The 19005-nt window shown below is 44.9% G+C and overlaps 1 protein-coding gene across 1 annotated transcript in view; it reads right to left on the bottom strand.

The window, feature by feature from the left end:
• Positions 1 to 19005, bottom strand: part of LOC126416749 (uncharacterized) — an 888282-nt gene that overhangs the window by 496876 nt on the left and 372401 nt on the right. Inside the window, exon 6 of the mRNA XM_050084588.1 lies at positions 17909 to 18289. Coding sequence (XP_049940545.1) covers positions 17909 to 18289 — 381 coding nt within the window. The remainder of the gene's footprint in view (positions 1 to 17908; positions 18290 to 19005) is intronic.

The following is a 19005-nucleotide window of genomic DNA, read 5'->3' as shown; positions in this document are numbered from 1 at the left end:
ACTATTGATACTGTGAATAATGTACCGTCAAGAGCGACGTCCACCATTAATGGATTAAAGTTAAGTATTCCACCAGATACGTCCGTTTTTTCTAAATTCTAATTTCCTTGTCTTGTTCCAGACCTCACGCCAGCCTGCGTGAGCTAAAACGCGTGCCTTTCGGCCTCCTCTAGTAACACGGTGTTGGCTCTCCTGCCAACCACAACAAGTGGATTTAACCATTCACGAGCCAAATCGTCACTACAGTTATTCTCCATTCGCTCTGCTCCGCTTTTACAGGGTGTTAGAGGTATAAGTGCAGATATTATTTCGGTAAGGTCATCGTTTCTTAACGTTTCATAAGAGCGAGGTCTGCGAATGGAATCTCGCTGCTGCCGTTGTCCTTTTTTCACGTAATTCTAAGGAGAAGACATATGCATGGTACGGGACGGTACTGTATGATGGACCAGAACAGTTTATGAATGTAAACCAAGTTTGCTTTGAAATAGACACACTGAAAAAAACCATGCACATTTAAAAAATTGGCTATCATTCCTAATGTTTCACGCCGCAAAACTAATTATTTTCCATGTTTCTATGGTCAATATTATCCCGATAATAGCAGTGATCCATTGACCATTCGTTATACTTGTTACAAATGTAGATACAATAACATAAATAAAATGATAATAGTGATTTGGCTGAAAGGTCTTGTGTATCCTTTTTTTAATTTTCAATTTTCTTCGCCAATTTCTTTCTCCTCTTTTCAGAATAAACATTACGAAAATAGAATTACGTGGGAGTGAAAACAGAAAAATATCAACGTCGAGATTCGATCCAACGACCTTGCTATTTTGAAATAAAGCGCTTCTTCGTTCGGCTGTGGACTCCAGCCATATACGAGGTGCGACAATAAAGTAATGAGACTGATTTTCTTTGCAAGATGTGGCAATCCTGCAGGCTTGCATAGGCACAGTATCTTTGACCTTCTTCTATAAGCTGCTTCTAGTCCAAGCGGCACATCGATGCAACTTCTCAGTCGTGAGTTGTGCTGTAGTAAGTTGACACGTGTTTGTGTCTCTCGTCACGGAAATGGAACCGCATAATATTGCACAACGGTATGCCATTTCTTTTTGCATTAAATTGGGTGGAAACGCGACCACAACTTACGGTAAGCTTCAGAAGGCTTTTGGAGAGGAGGTTACGTCAAAAGCTCAAGTTTTTCGTTGCCATAAAATGTTTATTGAAAGCAGAACGAAAGTTGAAGATGAAGACCGCAGTGGACGACCATGCATGCTTGTGTGCTTCTTTGATTCCAAGGGAATTGTTCATAAAGAGTGGGTGTCTACTGGACAAACAGTTAACCAAAATTATCACAAAGAAATTTTAGAAAGACTTCGTGAAAGAGTTCTTCGTGTCCGTGCCAACATTGCTGTAATTGGATTCTGCATCACGATATTGCGCCATCCCATACTGCTCTGTCAGTACAGCAATTTTTAATCTCAAAACAAAATTCGGTATAGCACAGCCGCCTTATTGACAAGATATCGCTCCGTGCGACTTTTTTCTATTCCCAAGAGTCAAAACGGCGGTCAAGTGACACCATTTTCAAACAACACAAGGTGTCCAAAAAGCTGTGACGAAGGTCTTGGAGGATATTACAGAAGATGAGTTCCAGAAATGTTACCATCAATGGCAGAAGCGCTGGAGAAGGTGTGCGCAATCAGAAGGGAACTAGCCGGCCGGTGTGGCCGTGCGGTTCTAGGCGCTTCAGTCTGGAACCGCGTGACCGCTACGGTCGCAGGTTCGAATCCTGCCTCGGGCATGGATGTGTGTGATGTGCTTAGTTAGTTAGGTTTAAGTAGCTCTAAGTTCTAGGGGACTGATGACCACAGATGTTAAGTACCATAGTGCTCAGAGCCATTTGAACCAAGCCAGCCAGAAGGGAACTACTTTGAAGGAGACAACACTAAACTTGACTAAAACGGCAAGCAACATTTTTTTCACATCAGTCTCAGTACTTTATTGTCGCACCTCGTAAAATACACTCCCGGAAATGGAAAAAAGAACATATTGACACCGGTGTGTCAGACCCACCATACTTGCTCCGGTCACTGCGAGAGGGCTGTACAAGCAATGATCACACGCACGGCACAGCGGACACACCAGGAACCGCGGTGTTGGCCGTCGAATGGCGCTAGCTGCGCAGCATTTGTGCACCGCCGCCGTCAGTGTCAGCCAGTTTGCCGTGGCATACGGAGCTCCATCGCAGTCTTTAACACTGGTAGCATGCCGCGACAGTGTGGACGTGAACCGTATGTGCAGTTGACGGACTTTGAGCGAGGGCGTATAGTGGGCATGCGGGAGGCCGGGTGGACGTACCGCCGAATTGCTCAACACGTGGGGCGTGAGGTCTCCACAGTACATCAATGTTGTCGCCAGTGGTCGGCGGAAGGTGCACGTGCCCGTCGACCTGGGACCGGACCGCAGCGACGCATGGATGCACGCCAAGACCGTAGGATCCTACGCAGTGCCGTAGGGGACCGCACCGCCACTTCCCAGCAAATTAGGGACACTGTTGCTCCTGGGGTATCGGCGAGGACCATTCACAACCGTCTCCATGAAGCTGGGCTACGGTCCCGCACACCTTTAGGCCGTCTTCCGCTCACGCCCCAACATCGTGCAGCCCGCCTCCAGTGGTGTCGCGACAGGCGTGATTGGAGGGACGAATGGAGACGTGTCGTCTTCAGCGATGAGAGTCGCTTCTGCCTTGGTGCCAATGATGGTCGTATGCGTGTTTGGCGCCGTGCAGGTGAGCGCCACAATCAGGACTGCATATGACCGAGGCACACAGGGCCAACACCCGGCATCATGGTGTGGGGAGCGATCTCCTACACTGGCCGTACACCACTGGTGATCGTCGAGGGGACACTGAATAGTGCACGGTACATCCAAACCGTCATCGAACCCATCGTTCTACCATTCCTAGACCGGCAAGGGAACTTGCTGTTCCAACAGGACAATGCACGTCCGCATGTATCCCGTGCCACCCAACATGCTCTAGAAGGTGTAAGTCAACTACCCTGGCCAGCAAGATCTCCGGATCTGTCCCCCATTGAGCATGTTTGGGACTGGATGAAGCGTCGTCTCACGCGGTCTGCACGTCCAGCACGAACGCTGGTCCAACTGAGGCGCCAGGTGGAAATGGCATGGCAAGCCGTTCCACAAGACTACATCCAGCATCTCTACGATCGTCTCCATGGGAGAATAGCAGCCTGCATTGCTGCGAAAGGTGGATATACACTGTACTAGTGCCGACATTGTGCATGCTCTGTTGCCTGTGTCTATGTGCCTGTGGTTCTGTCAGTGTGATCATGTGATGTATCTGACCCCAGGAATGTGTCAATAAAGTTTCCCCTTCCTGGGACAATGAATTCACGGTGTTCTTATTTCAATTTCCAGGAGTGTATATAAAGACGCGTAAAATTTTTAAAATTCGATTTTCTCGGAAATGGTTGAGAGTTGCGTCTTCCTGTTTACAATACGCTGGAGTCCTAGTCGTCCACTAAATATCCTGTCAATATGAAACAAATTGGTGAGGGTAGGTTTGTATGGTCCCCCTGTACTCCTTTTAGACCCTGCTGTTACTGCTTCCCTAGCGACTACACGGAACTCTCTATTTCCTTTTATACTGGTGGGTTCGTCTTTGTTGACATCATGAGACTGGGGTGTCCGGATGGTTATGATCAGCTACTGTATACGTCTCCCTATAAGTGACTGGGCGAATTATTTCGGAGATGTGAGCATCCACCACGTCCACTAGCACCGTGTCAGGTAGAACTGTGCGGTGTCTGAACGAGCCTTCGGACCGAGCACAGCTGTAAGACCCTGCAGTTACTCAGCGATCGTCAGCTGTTCGGCAAGTGCCCGCCCGTCACGGCTATAAATACTGCGGGCAGGTTTCTTGCCTGCGGGCGTCAACGTGCCGCGCGCCCAGAAGCTCCTGCCTCCGTTCAATATCACCGTGCACTCATCGCCGTCTTCTCCGGTGTCTGTAAGTCGTTGCCCCTCGTGCGCAGCCGAGGCCGCCAAAGTAGTCGGTTCGAATTCCGGTAGTGGCAGATACTTTCATCATCCGTATTTGGCTAACAGAAGGTGGATGGACGGCAGAATAGAGTTTTTAGTCGACTGCACAAAACTGGGTGCTTTGCGTACTTTCACTCAATTTTGTCCTATGGCATATCTTCTGTAAAAATGTTTTGTTTGACGTACCGGATAATAACAGCAGCTGAGTAGTACCAGAGGAGGTTATTGGTTATTGGCTCTGAGCACTATGGGACTTAACTGCTATGGCCATCAGTCCCCTAGAACTTAGAACTACTTAAACCTAACTAACCTAAGGACAGCACACAACACCCAGCCATCACGAGGCAGAGAAAATCCCTGACCCCGCCGGGAATCGAACCCGGGAACCCGGGCGTGAGAAGCGAGAACGCTACCGCACGACCACGAGATGCGGGCGCCAGAGGAGGAGCGGTGGCTTTTCCAAAGTAGCTATGTTTCTCGTAACACACATATGTAAAATAATCTAGGAGCAATTGCTGTGATCATCAGCGTTAAGTGACTTTTGCATGCAGTGTCCCTGGCATATAACTAGGGTCGACGAAACTTGTAACCTGTATACGAAGAACTGCTAAGGTATTGTAAAGAAGGTAAATGAAGGAAGTACGCAATGAAACGAACTGAAATGAGAAGACAATAATTACATTGAAATCACCGCTATTTATGATGGTCCCTTAGACGTCACAAAAGGCAGGACATGGTTCATAACAGGGTGTTCGATCACCACGGACAACAATGCATGTTGTCAACGTCCTCCTATGCTGGCCACAAGGTTGACAAGGAGTTTTCTACGGTAGGACTTTCCATTCCTTCACGAGCGCGGTTAACAACTATTGGTTGGTCGTTGGTGGATGTGGATTTTGCTGAAATACGTCCCCTCAGCGCACCCCTCAAGTGCCCAGTGGGATTTAATTCGGAAGAGTGGGCAGGCCACCACACAGGCATAACCATTCGCCCTAGCGCACCTCTGTTCTCGGGAGCAGTCTCCAGATGGTGCTCACAAACCAGACCTCTTCCTGCTTCGGCGCCACTTCCTCCAATGTGTCGTATACGTCTGACGTTGTTGTTGTGGTCTTCAGTCCTGAAACTGGTTTGACGCAGCTCTCCATGCTACTCTATCCTGTGCAAGCTTCTTCATATCCCAGTACCTACTGCAACCTACATCCTTCTGAATCTGCTTCGTGTATTCATCTCTTGGTCTCCCTCTACAATTTTTACCCTCCACGCTGCCCTCCAATACTAAATTGGTGATCTCTTGATGCCTTAGAACATGTCCTACCAACCGATCCCTTCTTCTAGTCAAGTTGGGCTCCAAACTCCTCCCCAATTCTATTCAATACTTCCTCATTAGTTATGTGATCTACCCATCTAATCTTCACCATTCTTCTGTGGCACCACATTTCGAAAGCTTCTATTCTCTTCTTGTCCAAACTATTTATCGTCCACGTTTCATTGCCATACATGGCTACACTCCATACAAATACTTCCAGAAACGACTTCCTGACACTTAAATCTATACTCGATGATAACAAATTTCTCTTCTTCAGAAACGCTTTCCTTGCCATTGCCAGTCTACATTTTATATCCTCTCTACTTCGACCATCATCAGTTATTTTGCTCCCCAAATAGCAAAACTCCCTTACTGTTTTAAGTGTCTCATTTCGTAATCGAATTCCCTCAGCATCACCCTACTTAATTCGACTACATTCCATTATCCTCGTTTTGCTTTTGTTGATGTTCATCTTATATCCTGCTTTCAAGACACTTTCAATTCCGTTCAACTGCTCTTCCAACGATAGTGTGGAAACCACGATAGAGAGCGCTGGCAACTGCGTACTATACTGCTTGCGGCTCGTTCTGGTGGACAATGAAATTCTTCCACCGACAGGCACAAAACGCGACGCGCCCCAGTCACACACACAAAGTTGCTGATTAGCAGTTAGACAGTTCAGTTCAGTGCCTGTAGCATGCTCAGTACAGTACTGTGAAGAGTGCCTTCTGACCTACCAGCAGCTACTTACAGATAACTAGGGCCAGTATCAGAGAGTCTGCTTAATTACATTCTGTCATAGCGACAATATCATAGACTATACGAGGGGCGTCTGAAAAGTCCGTGCAAATTGCGAGAGATGGCACCACCTGCGCTTATCGAGGTCATGTTTAGTTAGTAGCATCCTTGGGAAGAACGCACACCAAATTTCAGCCATATTGGTATATTTCTTTGTGTTTGCCATTCGTGTGAATCAAGGAAGTCGAGTGATTGTCAAAAAATGGACGAAGAAGAATTTCGTGTGGTGATTAAACATTACTTTATGAAAGGCAAAACGTCTCAGGAGACTAAAGAGAAGCTTGATAAACATTACGGTGACTCTGCACCTTTGATTAGAACAGTTTATAAGTGGTTTCAAAATTTTCGGAGTGGCCATATGAGCACAAGTGATGCTGAACTTTCTGGACGCCCTGTGGAGGTTACGACTCCAGAAGAGTTAAGGTGCGTGAAATTGCTAGTGCTGGGGGCATCTCGAATGAACGGGTACACGATATTTTGCATAAACATTTGGACATGAGAAAGCTATCCGCAAGATGGGTTCCGCGATTGCTCACGCTTGGCCAAAAACGGTATCGTATGAAGAGTTGCAAGCATGGCTTGCAGCTGTTCAGGAAGAATCCGCAGGACTTCAAGCGTCGTTTCGTCACTGTTGATGAAACATGGACACATTACTATACTCCTGAGACCAAACAACAATCTAAACAATGGGTTACCATGGGAGAATCTGCACCAAAAAAGGCGAAGACCAGTCCATCGGCCGGAAAGGTTATGGTGACTGTCTTTTTGGATTCGCAAGGGATAATCCTCATCGACTATGTCGAAAAGGGTAAAACTATTACATGTGCATATTATTCATGGTTACTGGACCGTTTGAAAACCGAGCTGCAAGGAAAACGCCGGCGATTGGACCGCAAAAATGTTATTTTTCATCATGACAATGCATTAGCACACACCTTAGCAGTTGTGGTCGCAAAATTATTGGAAATAGGATTCCAATTCGTTTCACACCCCCCCCTATTCTCCAGACTTGGCTCCCTCGGACTACTATTTGTTCCACAATTTGAAGAAATGGCTGGCGGGACAAAGATTTTATTCAAACGAGATGGTGATTGCAGCAACTAATAGCTATTTTGCAGACTTGGACAATTGCTATTATACAGAAGGGATCAACAAATCAGAACAGCGTTGGACGCAGTTTATAAGCCTAAAAGGAGACTATGTCGAGAAATAAGAAAGGTTTACCCCTAACACGTAAGTAGTTTTTATTTTTGCACGGACTTTTCAAACGCCCCTCGTATGAATGCGCGGTGTGTGTTCTATCAGACATGTCCGAAAAACAGATACCATGCATTCATACGATCGATTCGCCCCAATAGGCAATGAATCCATAACCTTCAGTACAGATGCACATTTACGTTCGATCTCCAGCGAGAATCTATAATTAGCAAGCATGGAGGATGTGGACGGAGAATGTGGATAGGTGGCGCTAGGTGAGTGTGAGTAGGTCGGGGGCGTACCGACATAGTCCACGCGACTGCCATAAACAATGTGTGCGGGTGGCGCAGTGGTTAACATAACTGCCTAGGTAGCAGGAAAACCCGGGTTCGAGTCTCGATCCAGCGCATATTTTCACTTCTCGTCGCTGATTTCGCATAAAATTCTGATGCAGCTGATATCATTAGTTCCTTCCCTTTCCTTTCTTCCCCCTCCACCTTCAATTTACATAGCAAATACGGAGTGTTCAAAAAGTCTCACCGCAGTGGCGTATGCCGCAGTGAATATACCGAAATGAAACTCAGTGTAATACAAGTTATTAATTTATTGAATATTCATTTAGCTTACAAATTTTCACAGAAAAAGTTGAAAGTGTTCCCCCTGTTGTTGAATGCACAATTCAATTCGTCTAATCATGTTTCCAAACACAAGCTGTAACATTTCTTCTGTAACTGAAGCAGTAAAAGTGGATATTGCAGTTTTCAATTCAGCGACGGATTTTGGACAATTTTTTTTATAAACAGTTGCTTTCGCTGCACCCCAGAAGAAAAAGTCAGGTGGTGTTAGGCTAGGAGATCGTGGAGGCCAATGTGCCTGTGAAATTATGCGATCACCAAAAACATCAGCAAGCAGCCACACTGAAACGCGAGCTGTATGCGCGGTTGCACCATCTTGTTGAAAATAACCGTTCAGCATTTCACTTAACACAAGTTCTCCTATGAATAGGTGCAGAATATCACTGCAGTATCGTTGCACGCAAACAATCATACGGCACGCGCGGGTAACAATCATACGGCACTGCGGTGAGATTTTTCAAACACCCCGTATCATGGACCGCTAAGAAACAGCGAAGTTATTTACATTTCATTGTATTAGGTTTAGGACAAGAGCCACGCATCAAACTGTATCAAAGTTAAGTAGCCTACAGTTTTGTAACATACTTTTAACGTAGGTTATTGGTGATTTGTTATTACATTTCTGTTATAATGCCATCCTATCAAACAAGTGTGCTATCGACCACTATTGCTTGATACTGTCGATGTTTGGGCTGAATTAATAGTAGCATTCAGTTATATTCTCAGTGTCCACTGTCATAACGAGCGCATTGCTACGTATAATACCATGTGGTATATTTGACGTTAAAATGATGTGTTTAATGTAGTGGGTTTTTTAATTCAAGTTTAAACACACAGTGACACGTGACATGTGATATCCACAGATAAGAATTGTGAATGTTATGTTTTATTCCATGAACCCGTTTTCGAACCTTTTCAGGTTCATCTTGAGATGGTTTCCGGAAGTAACAGCATTATTGCTAGCATAATGTTGGAGGCTGGCTCTATGACAAAAAGATGGAACACACATTAATGTATCGCCATGACTATAGCTTATCTGTCGATATGGATGTCAATTTAGTTTTTTACGTACTGCGACAGTGTAGGCGACTTTGTACGGTTAGTGTCCATCTGTCTCTCTCCATTTTGATTTCCTGTTGTTATATCACTACACATACGTCCACACAAACTATATTAATTTACACTCTGACAGCGAGACTTTTCCAGCATCCAGTATGCGCTTTACAACTGTTGCTTGTAACAAAGATCTTGACAGAAAGATATGATAAGAACAGAAATAAGTCAACAGTTCATCTGAAGATTTGTTAAATTTAATAAAATTAATTTAAATTTAAATATAAAGGTACTAGTCATACAGACAGCTGCATCTCACTGCAGATACAATAACTCTGTATCATTGATTCCTGGGTATTCATGTTAATGCCAATCATGACAAAAAACTGCTATAAACTGCCTGTATTACACGTAATATACAAATAGAAATAAGAAAAAAAATGGTTCAAATGGCTCTGAGCACTATGGGACTTAACTGTTGTGGTCATCAGTCCCCTAGAACTTAGAACTATTTAAACGTAACTAACCTAAGGACATCACACACATCCATGCCCGAGGCAGGATTCGAACCTGCGACCGTAGCGGTCACGCGGTTCCAGACTGTAGCGCCTAGAACCGCACGGCCACTCCGGCCGGCTAGAAATAAGATACCAGATCACCTGAAGTCTGTTCTTGTAGTAATTTATTTATTTATTTATTTTATTTTGTGCTCTCATATTATCGCCGGTCTGATTAAAATATTTACCCTTACATCGACTTTAATACATGTAAAGAAGAACAAATTACAGCTGTGTGCAAAGTAGGCCTATGCCATATCTTTCTGTCAAGATCCTTGTTACAAGCAACAGTTGTAAAGCGCATACTGGATGCTGGAAAAGTCTCGCCGTCAGAGTGTAAATTGATATAGTTTGTGTGGAAGCGAGTTTAGTGATATAACAATTGGACATCAAAATGGAGAGAGACAGATGGACACTAACCCAAAAAAGCCGCCTATACTGTCGCAGTAAGTAAAAAACTAAATTTACATCCCTATCGACAGGTAAGCTATAGTCATGGCGATACATTAAAATGTCTTCCATCTTTTTGTCATAGAGCCAGCACCCAGCATTATGCTAGCAATAATGATGTAACTTCCTGAAACCATCTGAAGATGAATCTGAAAACGTTCGAAAACCGGTTCATGGAATAAAACATAATCATTAAAAAAAGTGACTTACTGCAGTTTTTACAACTTATTTACATTCAGTATACAGTCACGGTTCTAAAATATCCGTAATGGATAAGCATAATAAGAATTGTGGAATCCACATGACGTGAATGGTCAGAGCAGGTATTCTCAATACGTACTGGGAAGAAACAAAGATAATGCTGTGTAGCAGCAGATATACACAAGGCTTCTCTAGTTTTGACCACGAAATACAGACGATTCACAGCAAATTGAACAGGCAGGGGAAGCTGGCTATGGAGACAACCGTATTCATTCGTCTGGTCTAAATCGTCATCGTTCACGGCATATTTTCAGTTTTTAAACATCATTATATGAAGACTGTCCTACGTAATTTTATCACGTAGTATTCATACAAAAATATTTCAAAATAAACAGATGTCGCTGAACAGTAGCGAAATTAGTAGAATTTAGTAAGTTCCGTTAACAGTACATGAAATACCCGTCGATAACATATTTTCAGGCTGTTCATTAAAAGAAACTGTTGTATAGGATAACAAAGACCACAGACAAATTAATATTCGTGTCCAATAATGAAAACCACAGGCTCCTCTCAAACTCGGTAGCAGTCAGTAAAAATCCGACATTTCGCTGTTCCGGTTCTGTGGCCGGTCACAGCGGCAGTACTACAAGAGCAAGTTTTAATCAATCTGCTGCGATGAAAGCCAGAGTAATTACAGCGCCCAAGCAATTAATTAATCGCTGGCACCACATTCAGCGGCCGACCGATTCGTCTAATTCGTCTAGGAAACACGTGACCAACTTTGCCCATTATTTAGTCCTAGTTCGCCTTTTTTTGCTGGCTGCTCATAATCTACTACGAGCTGCAACCAGAGAGAGAAAGAGAGACAGAGAGAGAGAGGAGAGGGCGGGAGGAGGGGAAGGAGACAGAGAAATAAAATGGCGCTAGGGTAACTTTGAACGCCCAGTAATAATTGCGGTACTGAAACAAAATTTATCATTCCGATTGCTGTTAACACAAACTATCCTCGAGTCTATCAAACTATACAGATTCCCACTGTGTACCAACCAAAAGCGTCATTTTTGGAATCTTTTAGCCGACGAGTAATAGTTATTTATTTAAAAACGAATTTTTAATAAACCACGTTTTTAAATAGGGCTAAAAAGGATAAAATAATTCACCCAATACAGATAGTCCTGAAAATTAGTGATTGCGAAGTTTCAATAGTTATGAACATATTTTTAAGATTCAAAATGAAAAACGTAGGGTACATGCAACAGATAACAGTAAGGAGGTGAAATGTTTATGCATCATTTAGTAAGTGGAGTAATAGTCAGGAGGTGAGCTACTCATGGATCAGTTATGTATTCATGTACCCTACGTTTTTCGTTTTAAACCTAACAAATTTTTCACAGCCAATAAAAATTCACCATCACAAATTTTCAGGGCTATCTTTATGGAGTTAGGACTCCGTATGGCTCTAACAGAAACTATTTCATAACTTTTTACTCCGGTTTAAAAACTTGGTAGATTTAAAAATTATTTTCATTTCAATAACTATTTTCTGCTAATAGTATTGAGTGTGTGAAATTTTTCACTCGATTTCAAAGACTCTGATGAGATTATAACAGAGACGTGCAGAAAATTTTAGGATTAGTTCAGTTATCCTTCGCCTGACCCAAGCAATATATTGCTACCTCTAATATCAAGCGTCTGTGAAGACAAAAATTAGAGAGTTTCGAGGCTAACCAGCAGTTGTCTTCCTGGAGAATCACTTGCGACTGCAAAAGGAAAAAGGGCACATCGCAGTGGTAAACAAAGTACTCTCCATCCGCCACACACCAGACAAGAAAGCGAGCTAACATTGAATTCCCAGCACGTGTGAGCTATGTTTAAAATCTCGAGTCCGTAATTTATCGGGAAGATAGTTCAAAATCAACTGCAATATTGGTACCCAACAGACCTGCAGACAAAAGAAGTACTCAAATTAAACTGTGCTAAAAAATTAGATCACCTGAGGTAGGACCGATACCTGCCAAAATTGTCAGATCACCAGTGCACCAATGCGCTGTTGGCTGCGATAGTCACTTGGATAACTTATTTCTTTATCTTGCGATGTCATTTTCCTTCATGAAACGATCTCGTTACGTTTAGAGGGTATCTTTTTTGTCTAGGCGACGTGGTTCGAGGCGCCATGTCACGGATTGCGCGGCCTCTCCCGCCGGAGGTTCGAGTCCTCCCTCGGGCATGGGTGCGTGTGTTGTCCTTAGCATAAGTTAGTTTAAGTAGTGTGTAAGTCTAGGGACCGATGACCTCAGCAGTTCGGTCCCTTAGGAATTCACACACATTTGAACATTTGATTTTGTCAAGGTGAGTGCAACGGATGTATGTGCATCGTAACAAGCACAGAAAAACGTCGGTTAACCGAAACCGCGTCAACCTAAACCCGGGTTATCCGAAACACCTCCGAAAATCACGGAAATAATTCGGGGCAGGAATGTACCGGAGACTGGACTGACGTTAGAGGGGAGAGTTATACGCCTGGTCTTGAGTTGTTTCCCCACCCACCGACTCACAAGTCTAAACAAAGCTGCACTGCCAAGAATAGTGCATTCGAGTGCTTGTTTCTTTCACTTGCGTGTGTATTTTTGTTCTATGCTACAAACTTTTACGTACAGTATGCTGTATATAAATGTACTGAAATCCTAAAAATGTAATTTTAACTTTAATAAACAACGTAAGAGTAGCACAGAAGAAGATTTTTTAATTCGTTTGGCCTTTAGAACTTTTGAAAAATATATTCTGTAATAACACTACAGAATACTGTACTACATAGTACATGTTCGTGGCTTAACCGCAAAATTGTCATCCCAAACGGCTTTCCCCCTTTAGTTCGGTTAAACGGGGTTTTAATGTATTTCATTTCTATTGTTAGTGCCGGAGGAGGGGTGTGACAAAAGTCGATGGTCGCAATTGTAGAACACTGGACTCGAAGACTGAAGAGTAGCGGTTCAGATGTGTGTCTGGTTTTCCGTGAATTTTCGTAATTTTCTGAAAGTGAATTCTTGGATGGTTCGACTAATCGGCATGGCCGATTTTCTTCCCTGTCATTTGCAAGTCTGAGCTTGTGTTCCGCATGTAAACGACATCGTCCTCGACAGGTCGCTATACACTAATCTTCCTTCCGATGGTGGCAGAAAGTCACCCAGTACATCATTCGACCCTCCCACTTTGCCTTGCTTTACCGCACTGCAGATACCTGCATTTGTATGTTGGTATTCCTGTTGCTATGGGTTTATTTATCGATTTTCATTTTTTATCTATAGTTTACTGTTGCTGTTTGAGTTCAGATTCTGTAATTTGGTCGTTTGCAGACATTGAGTTCAACAGACGCGTGACAGCATTGGATGCAATCAGAAACATTTGCGCCGTGAATGGAGGTTAATTACACCGGACAGAGCACGGCAAGAAAATGGTTTTCTCGTTTTTGAGGAGGATCGTTTCGACATCAGTGACTCTCCACGTTCAGGAAGACCTGTAGCGTGTGATGAAGATCGTTTAAACGCGTTAATCCACAATTATTGACATCAGTGTACTCGAGAAACGGCCAATATGATGAAATTTGATCATTCCAACACCGCGCGAAATTTGCATGCAGTGGGGAAGGTTCAAAAATCGGGTGTATGGGTACCGTATGCTGTAAGCCAAAATCACAAAAATGAGCAGGTTCTTCTTGCTCGTCATCAACTGGCTCGTGAGCAACGTCGATCGTTTCTATCCTGTATCGCTACTGGTGACACTGCCAGCAACTGAGACGTCTTTCAGAAACAGTCCTAGAACAACGACCAGAAAGACTGAGTGATGTTACACCACGATACCGTCCGCCCACATCCCGTTAGGTTGACAAAAGAGAGTATACTGGAGCTGGGTTGAGAAGTCAGTCCACACCCACCTTATTCACCAGATTTTCATCTTTTTGGCTCTCTGTCAAAAGACCTTCAAGGATCGTCCTTTCCGGATGAAAATGACCTCAAACATGACTCGACGAGTTCTTCGCTTCAAAACCACGTGATTTCTACAGTCGAGGAATCGGCAAGTTACCCTAGTGTTAGCAGACTGTTATAAATATCGAAGGTGAAAACATTATTGATGGCTAAAACCTATTTTTTTTGTACACAGTATGGTTTGAGAGTAAATCGGAGAAAGACGAAGGTAATGAGAAGTAGAAGAAATGAGAACAGCGAGAAACTTAACATCAGGATTGATGGTCACGAAGTCAATGAAGTTAATGAATTCTGCTACCTAGGCAGTAAAATAACCAATGACGGACGGAGCAAGGAGGACATCAAAAGCAGACTCGCTATGGCAAAAAAGGCATTTCTGGCCTAGAGAAGTCTACTAATATCAAATACCGGCCTTAACTTGAGGATGAAGTTTCTGAGGATGTACGTCTGGAGTACAGCATTGTATGGTAGTGAAACATGGACTGTGGGAAAACCGGAACAGAAGAGAATCGAAGCATTTGAGATGTGGTGCTACAGACGAATTTTGAAAATTAGGTGGACTGATAACGTAAGGAATGAGGAGGTTCTACGCAGAATCGGAGAGGAAAGGAATATGTGGAAAACACTGATAAGGAGAAGGGACAGGATGATAGGACATCTGCTAAGACATGAGGGAATGACTTCCATGGTACTAGAGGGAGCTGTAGAGGGCAAAAACTGTAGAGGAAGACAGAGATTGCAATACGTCAAGCAAATAATTGAGGACGTAGGTTGCAAGTGCTACTCTGAGATGGAGAGGTTAGCACAGGGAAGGAATTCGTGGCGGGCCGCATCAAACTAGTCAGTAGACTGATGACAAAAAAAAAACTCTTTTATTAAACTTACGGAGAAAGCCACGAACTTATTTATTAACCGAATACATTCGTCTAGGGTGAACTGCCAGTTCCTTCACCAAGCGTCAACCCTATTCAGGTCTTACTGCATTTTGCTACAATGTTCTGGCATCGCAACCTTGCTATGGACAACAGAATCTTCAGCGAATAACCTCACGGGGACTCCAACATCATGCAGTAGATCATTAATACAAACTGTTCTAGATTACGAGTGACGTTGGGAATGGATTTACAATTGCGTTGTTTTACAGTAAATATCGCCGGAACGACAAACAGGTCGTCTCGTATGGCGTTGAACTAGAACATCCCGCAGACGTTAGATGTCAGTTGTGAGCACTGTGTACAGTGAAGGAACAAGCGCTTGTTTGCTGTTAAGTAGAGGAAGCTGTGGACAAGATGGAAGGCGAGTGCCGTGGATAAAGATGGACCGCACGGTTTTTGTGGAATTAGGGAGTCAAAACAACACATATTCAGAAACGTTTAACTGCGGTGTTTGGGCAAGAAGCTGCACGTAAGACTGTTTACAACTGGATCGCTAGGTTCGCTAGTGGAAGGGAATGTACACGCAAGGACGTGATCACTGGTCGTCGGCCAACATCGCGCTCTCCGGGAAACACTGAGGTTGTATCTCAATTGATTACCGCTGATAGGCGCGTAACCTTCGATGGGCTGGAATGTCAGACAAGCCATAGCCGAGCAACCCTGCATTCGTGGGCGATTTGTATATGACAAACGTTCCACAGGATTTGATACATGCTCAGAAGGACAACAGAGTTGAAGTCTGCCGTCGACAGTTGAAAATCAAGAATGAACACTCATTCCATGACATGAAGATTGCAGCACTGCATTGATACCAATGGTCATCACTTCGAGCACCTTCTGTAAATGGACGTACATGCCACTTTTTTGACCTTCGTTGACCTTCAGAGACCTTACTGTTACACATCACTGGATTCGTCTCGATAGCCGCTATCAGAAAATAAGTACCAAACTATAGCATCCCATTTCAAAAAACAAAGTTGACCTTCAGATCTCTGAAACGACCCCACGTAGCAACAAAAAACCAAAGTCACATCATGGCCCCCGTTGCCCCATGCAACGTTTGTCCCACAAACTTTTCTGCCACAGATCTGTTACTGTTGCTACAGTGGCAGGCTATCAAGATTTCACAGACTTTGAACGTGATGTTATAGTCGGCGCACGAGCGATGGGACACAGCATCTCCAAGGTAGCGATGAAGTGGGGATTTTCCCATACGACCATTTCACGAGTGTACCATGAATATCAGGAATCCGGTAAAACACCAGATCTCCAATATCGCTGCAGCCGGAAACAGAGCCTACAAGAACGGGACCAACGATGACTGATGAGAAACGTTCAACGTGACAGAAGTGCAACCTTTCCGCAAACTGCTGCAGATTTCAATGCTGGGCCACCAAAAAGTGTCAGCCTGCAAACCACTCAAGGGAACATGTTCGATATGGGCTTTCGGAGTCGAAGGCCCACTCATTTACCCTTGATGACTGGACGACACAAAGCTTTACGCCTCGCCTGGGCCCCTAAACGCCGACATTGGGCGGTTGATGACTGGAAACGTTTCCTGGTCGGACGAGTCTCGTTTCAAACTGTATCGATGTACCCTGCATGTCAGCAAGGGACAGTTGAAGCTGGTGGAGGCTTGTGATATCGGGCCCTGACACGTCTAGATACGACTCTGACAGGTGACACGTACTTAAGCACCCTGTCTGATCACGTGCATCCATTCATGTCCACTATGCATTCCGCCGGACATATTGAGCATTTCAGTAGGACAACGCGACAACCCAAGTCCAGAATTGCTACAGAGTGGCACCAGGACCACTTTTCTGATTTTGAACACGTCCGCTGGTCACCAAACTTCCCACACATGAATATTATTGAGCATGTCTGGGGTGTCTTGCAACGTGTTGTTCGGAACAGATCTCCACCTCCTCGTACTCTTACGGATTTATGGACAGCCCTGCAGGATTCATGGTGTCAATTCCCTCCAGCACTACTTCAGCAGACATCAGTCAAGTCCAAGCCATATTTACATACCTTACTTTCTGAGTATGTCTCGTAGACCGAGAAATTCCATGTATATTGCCTCATGTTCAGTCATAAATAAGGTACAAAAAACTACTACTGTAAATCATTTCTGAACACTTATCGTAAATCGATGTAACATTTGTGTTTGTCCAGGTGGGCCTCACTCTCGGCCACCAAGGTTTAAAGCTTTTTCTGAGCTACATTAGGTTCATTGAGACAAACTTCCCATTCAGGAGGCGGTCAAAAAGTAAGTGAGACGATTATATTTTAACTAAAGTTCAGTCTTGATCACAACATTTATGTCTCAATAACATAGGTGACCGGTTTCGGTTGTATTTATATAACCATCTTCAGACCCATGGATTTCCTTGGAGGATGGTAGACGGAGCTCAACTGATCAGTTGACTTCATAGCAGCTGTGGAGAGCTCAACTGATCAGTTGACTTCGTAGCAGCTGTGGAGAGCTCAACAGTTGACTTCGTAGCAGTTGAGGACATCTCCGCCTACCATCCTCCATGGAAGCCATGGGTCTGAAGATGGTTATATAAATATAACCGAAACCGGTCACCTATGTTATTGAGACATAAGTGTTGTGATCAAGACTGAACTTCAGTTAAAATATAATGATCTATTGACCACTGTATTCCAAAAATGTTTACCAAAATTGTTTGAGTGAGACGAGTAAGCGGAGTACAGTGGTTACCTGCTGCATCTTCTCGAAGTCGAGGCAGGGCCGCTGGATGTGCGAGGCGCGCGGCGTGTGGCGGTGCCTCTTGCGCGGCGAGGCGTCCGCGGCGGCTGCGGCGGCGGAGGCGGAGGAGGCGGAGGCGGCGGGGGCGAGGCCGCAGGCGGGCGCGGGGGCGGCGTCGGCGGAGGCCGCGTAGTGGAACAGCTTGGGCGGCGGCGACAGCGAGCGGCCCGGCTTGTGCGCGTCCAGCGGGGGCCACGTGCGGAAGCGCACCGGCGTCGACATGGCCGCCAGCAGGCCCTGCACCTCGTCGTCCGACGACGAGCTGGACCCGCCGCCGCCGCCCGCCGAGCAGTCCGCCGCCAGCAGCACGTGCGGCGCCGCCTGGTGCGTCACCTGCAACAGCCGTGTCGTCACGCGCTGTCCTGGAGAACAGCCGAGGAAGGTGGGCCACACCTGGATCGAGTCTGCTCCCCAAGCTGACGACGAATGGGGTCTGGATCGCCAGCCAGTACGGCTGTCAACTGGGTTCAATGGTTCAGTGGTTTAACTGCCAAACAGCATATCCAAAAGTGTGGGGTTCGATCCATCATGTGTTAAGATATTTGTCATCAGTTGTTTCACCGCTGCCTAAGCCGACCGGGGTGGGCGAGCGGTTCTAGGCGCTACAGTCTCGAACCGCGGGACCGCTACGGTTGCAGGTTCGAATCCTGCCTCGGGCATGGATGCGTGTGACGTCCTTAGGTTAGTTAGGTTTAAGTAGTTCTAAGTTCTAGGGGACTGATGACCTTAGAAGTTAAGTCCCATAGTGCTCAGAGCCATTTGAACCATTTGAAACACTGCCTAGGTTTCTTAATGTGAAAAAACGCCGAGTTATACTGTGTTTCCAAAACTGTACGACACGGTAAGTCAGTCCGAAGGTAAGAGGAAGCCTAGGCCCTGAGGCTTTACCAGCGCTGCCCCAAATGGTGCGGGCACCGCTGAGCGGTGCGTCAACTCGCTCACAAGCATGCGTACCTACAAGGGGCAGTCAAATGAAAACCCAACACCCGCCACAACGGGGCCATGGATTGGTTTCATTGAAAAGTAATCACTAAACCCGTTAAGACATT

Source organism: Schistocerca serialis, chromosome 8, assembly GCF_023864345.2.
Source record: "Schistocerca serialis cubense isolate TAMUIC-IGC-003099 chromosome 8, iqSchSeri2.2, whole genome shotgun sequence".
NCBI classification, from domain to species: Eukaryota; Metazoa; Arthropoda; class Insecta; order Orthoptera; family Acrididae; genus Schistocerca; species Schistocerca serialis.
This window is presented reverse-complemented; position numbering and strand designations above follow the sequence as displayed.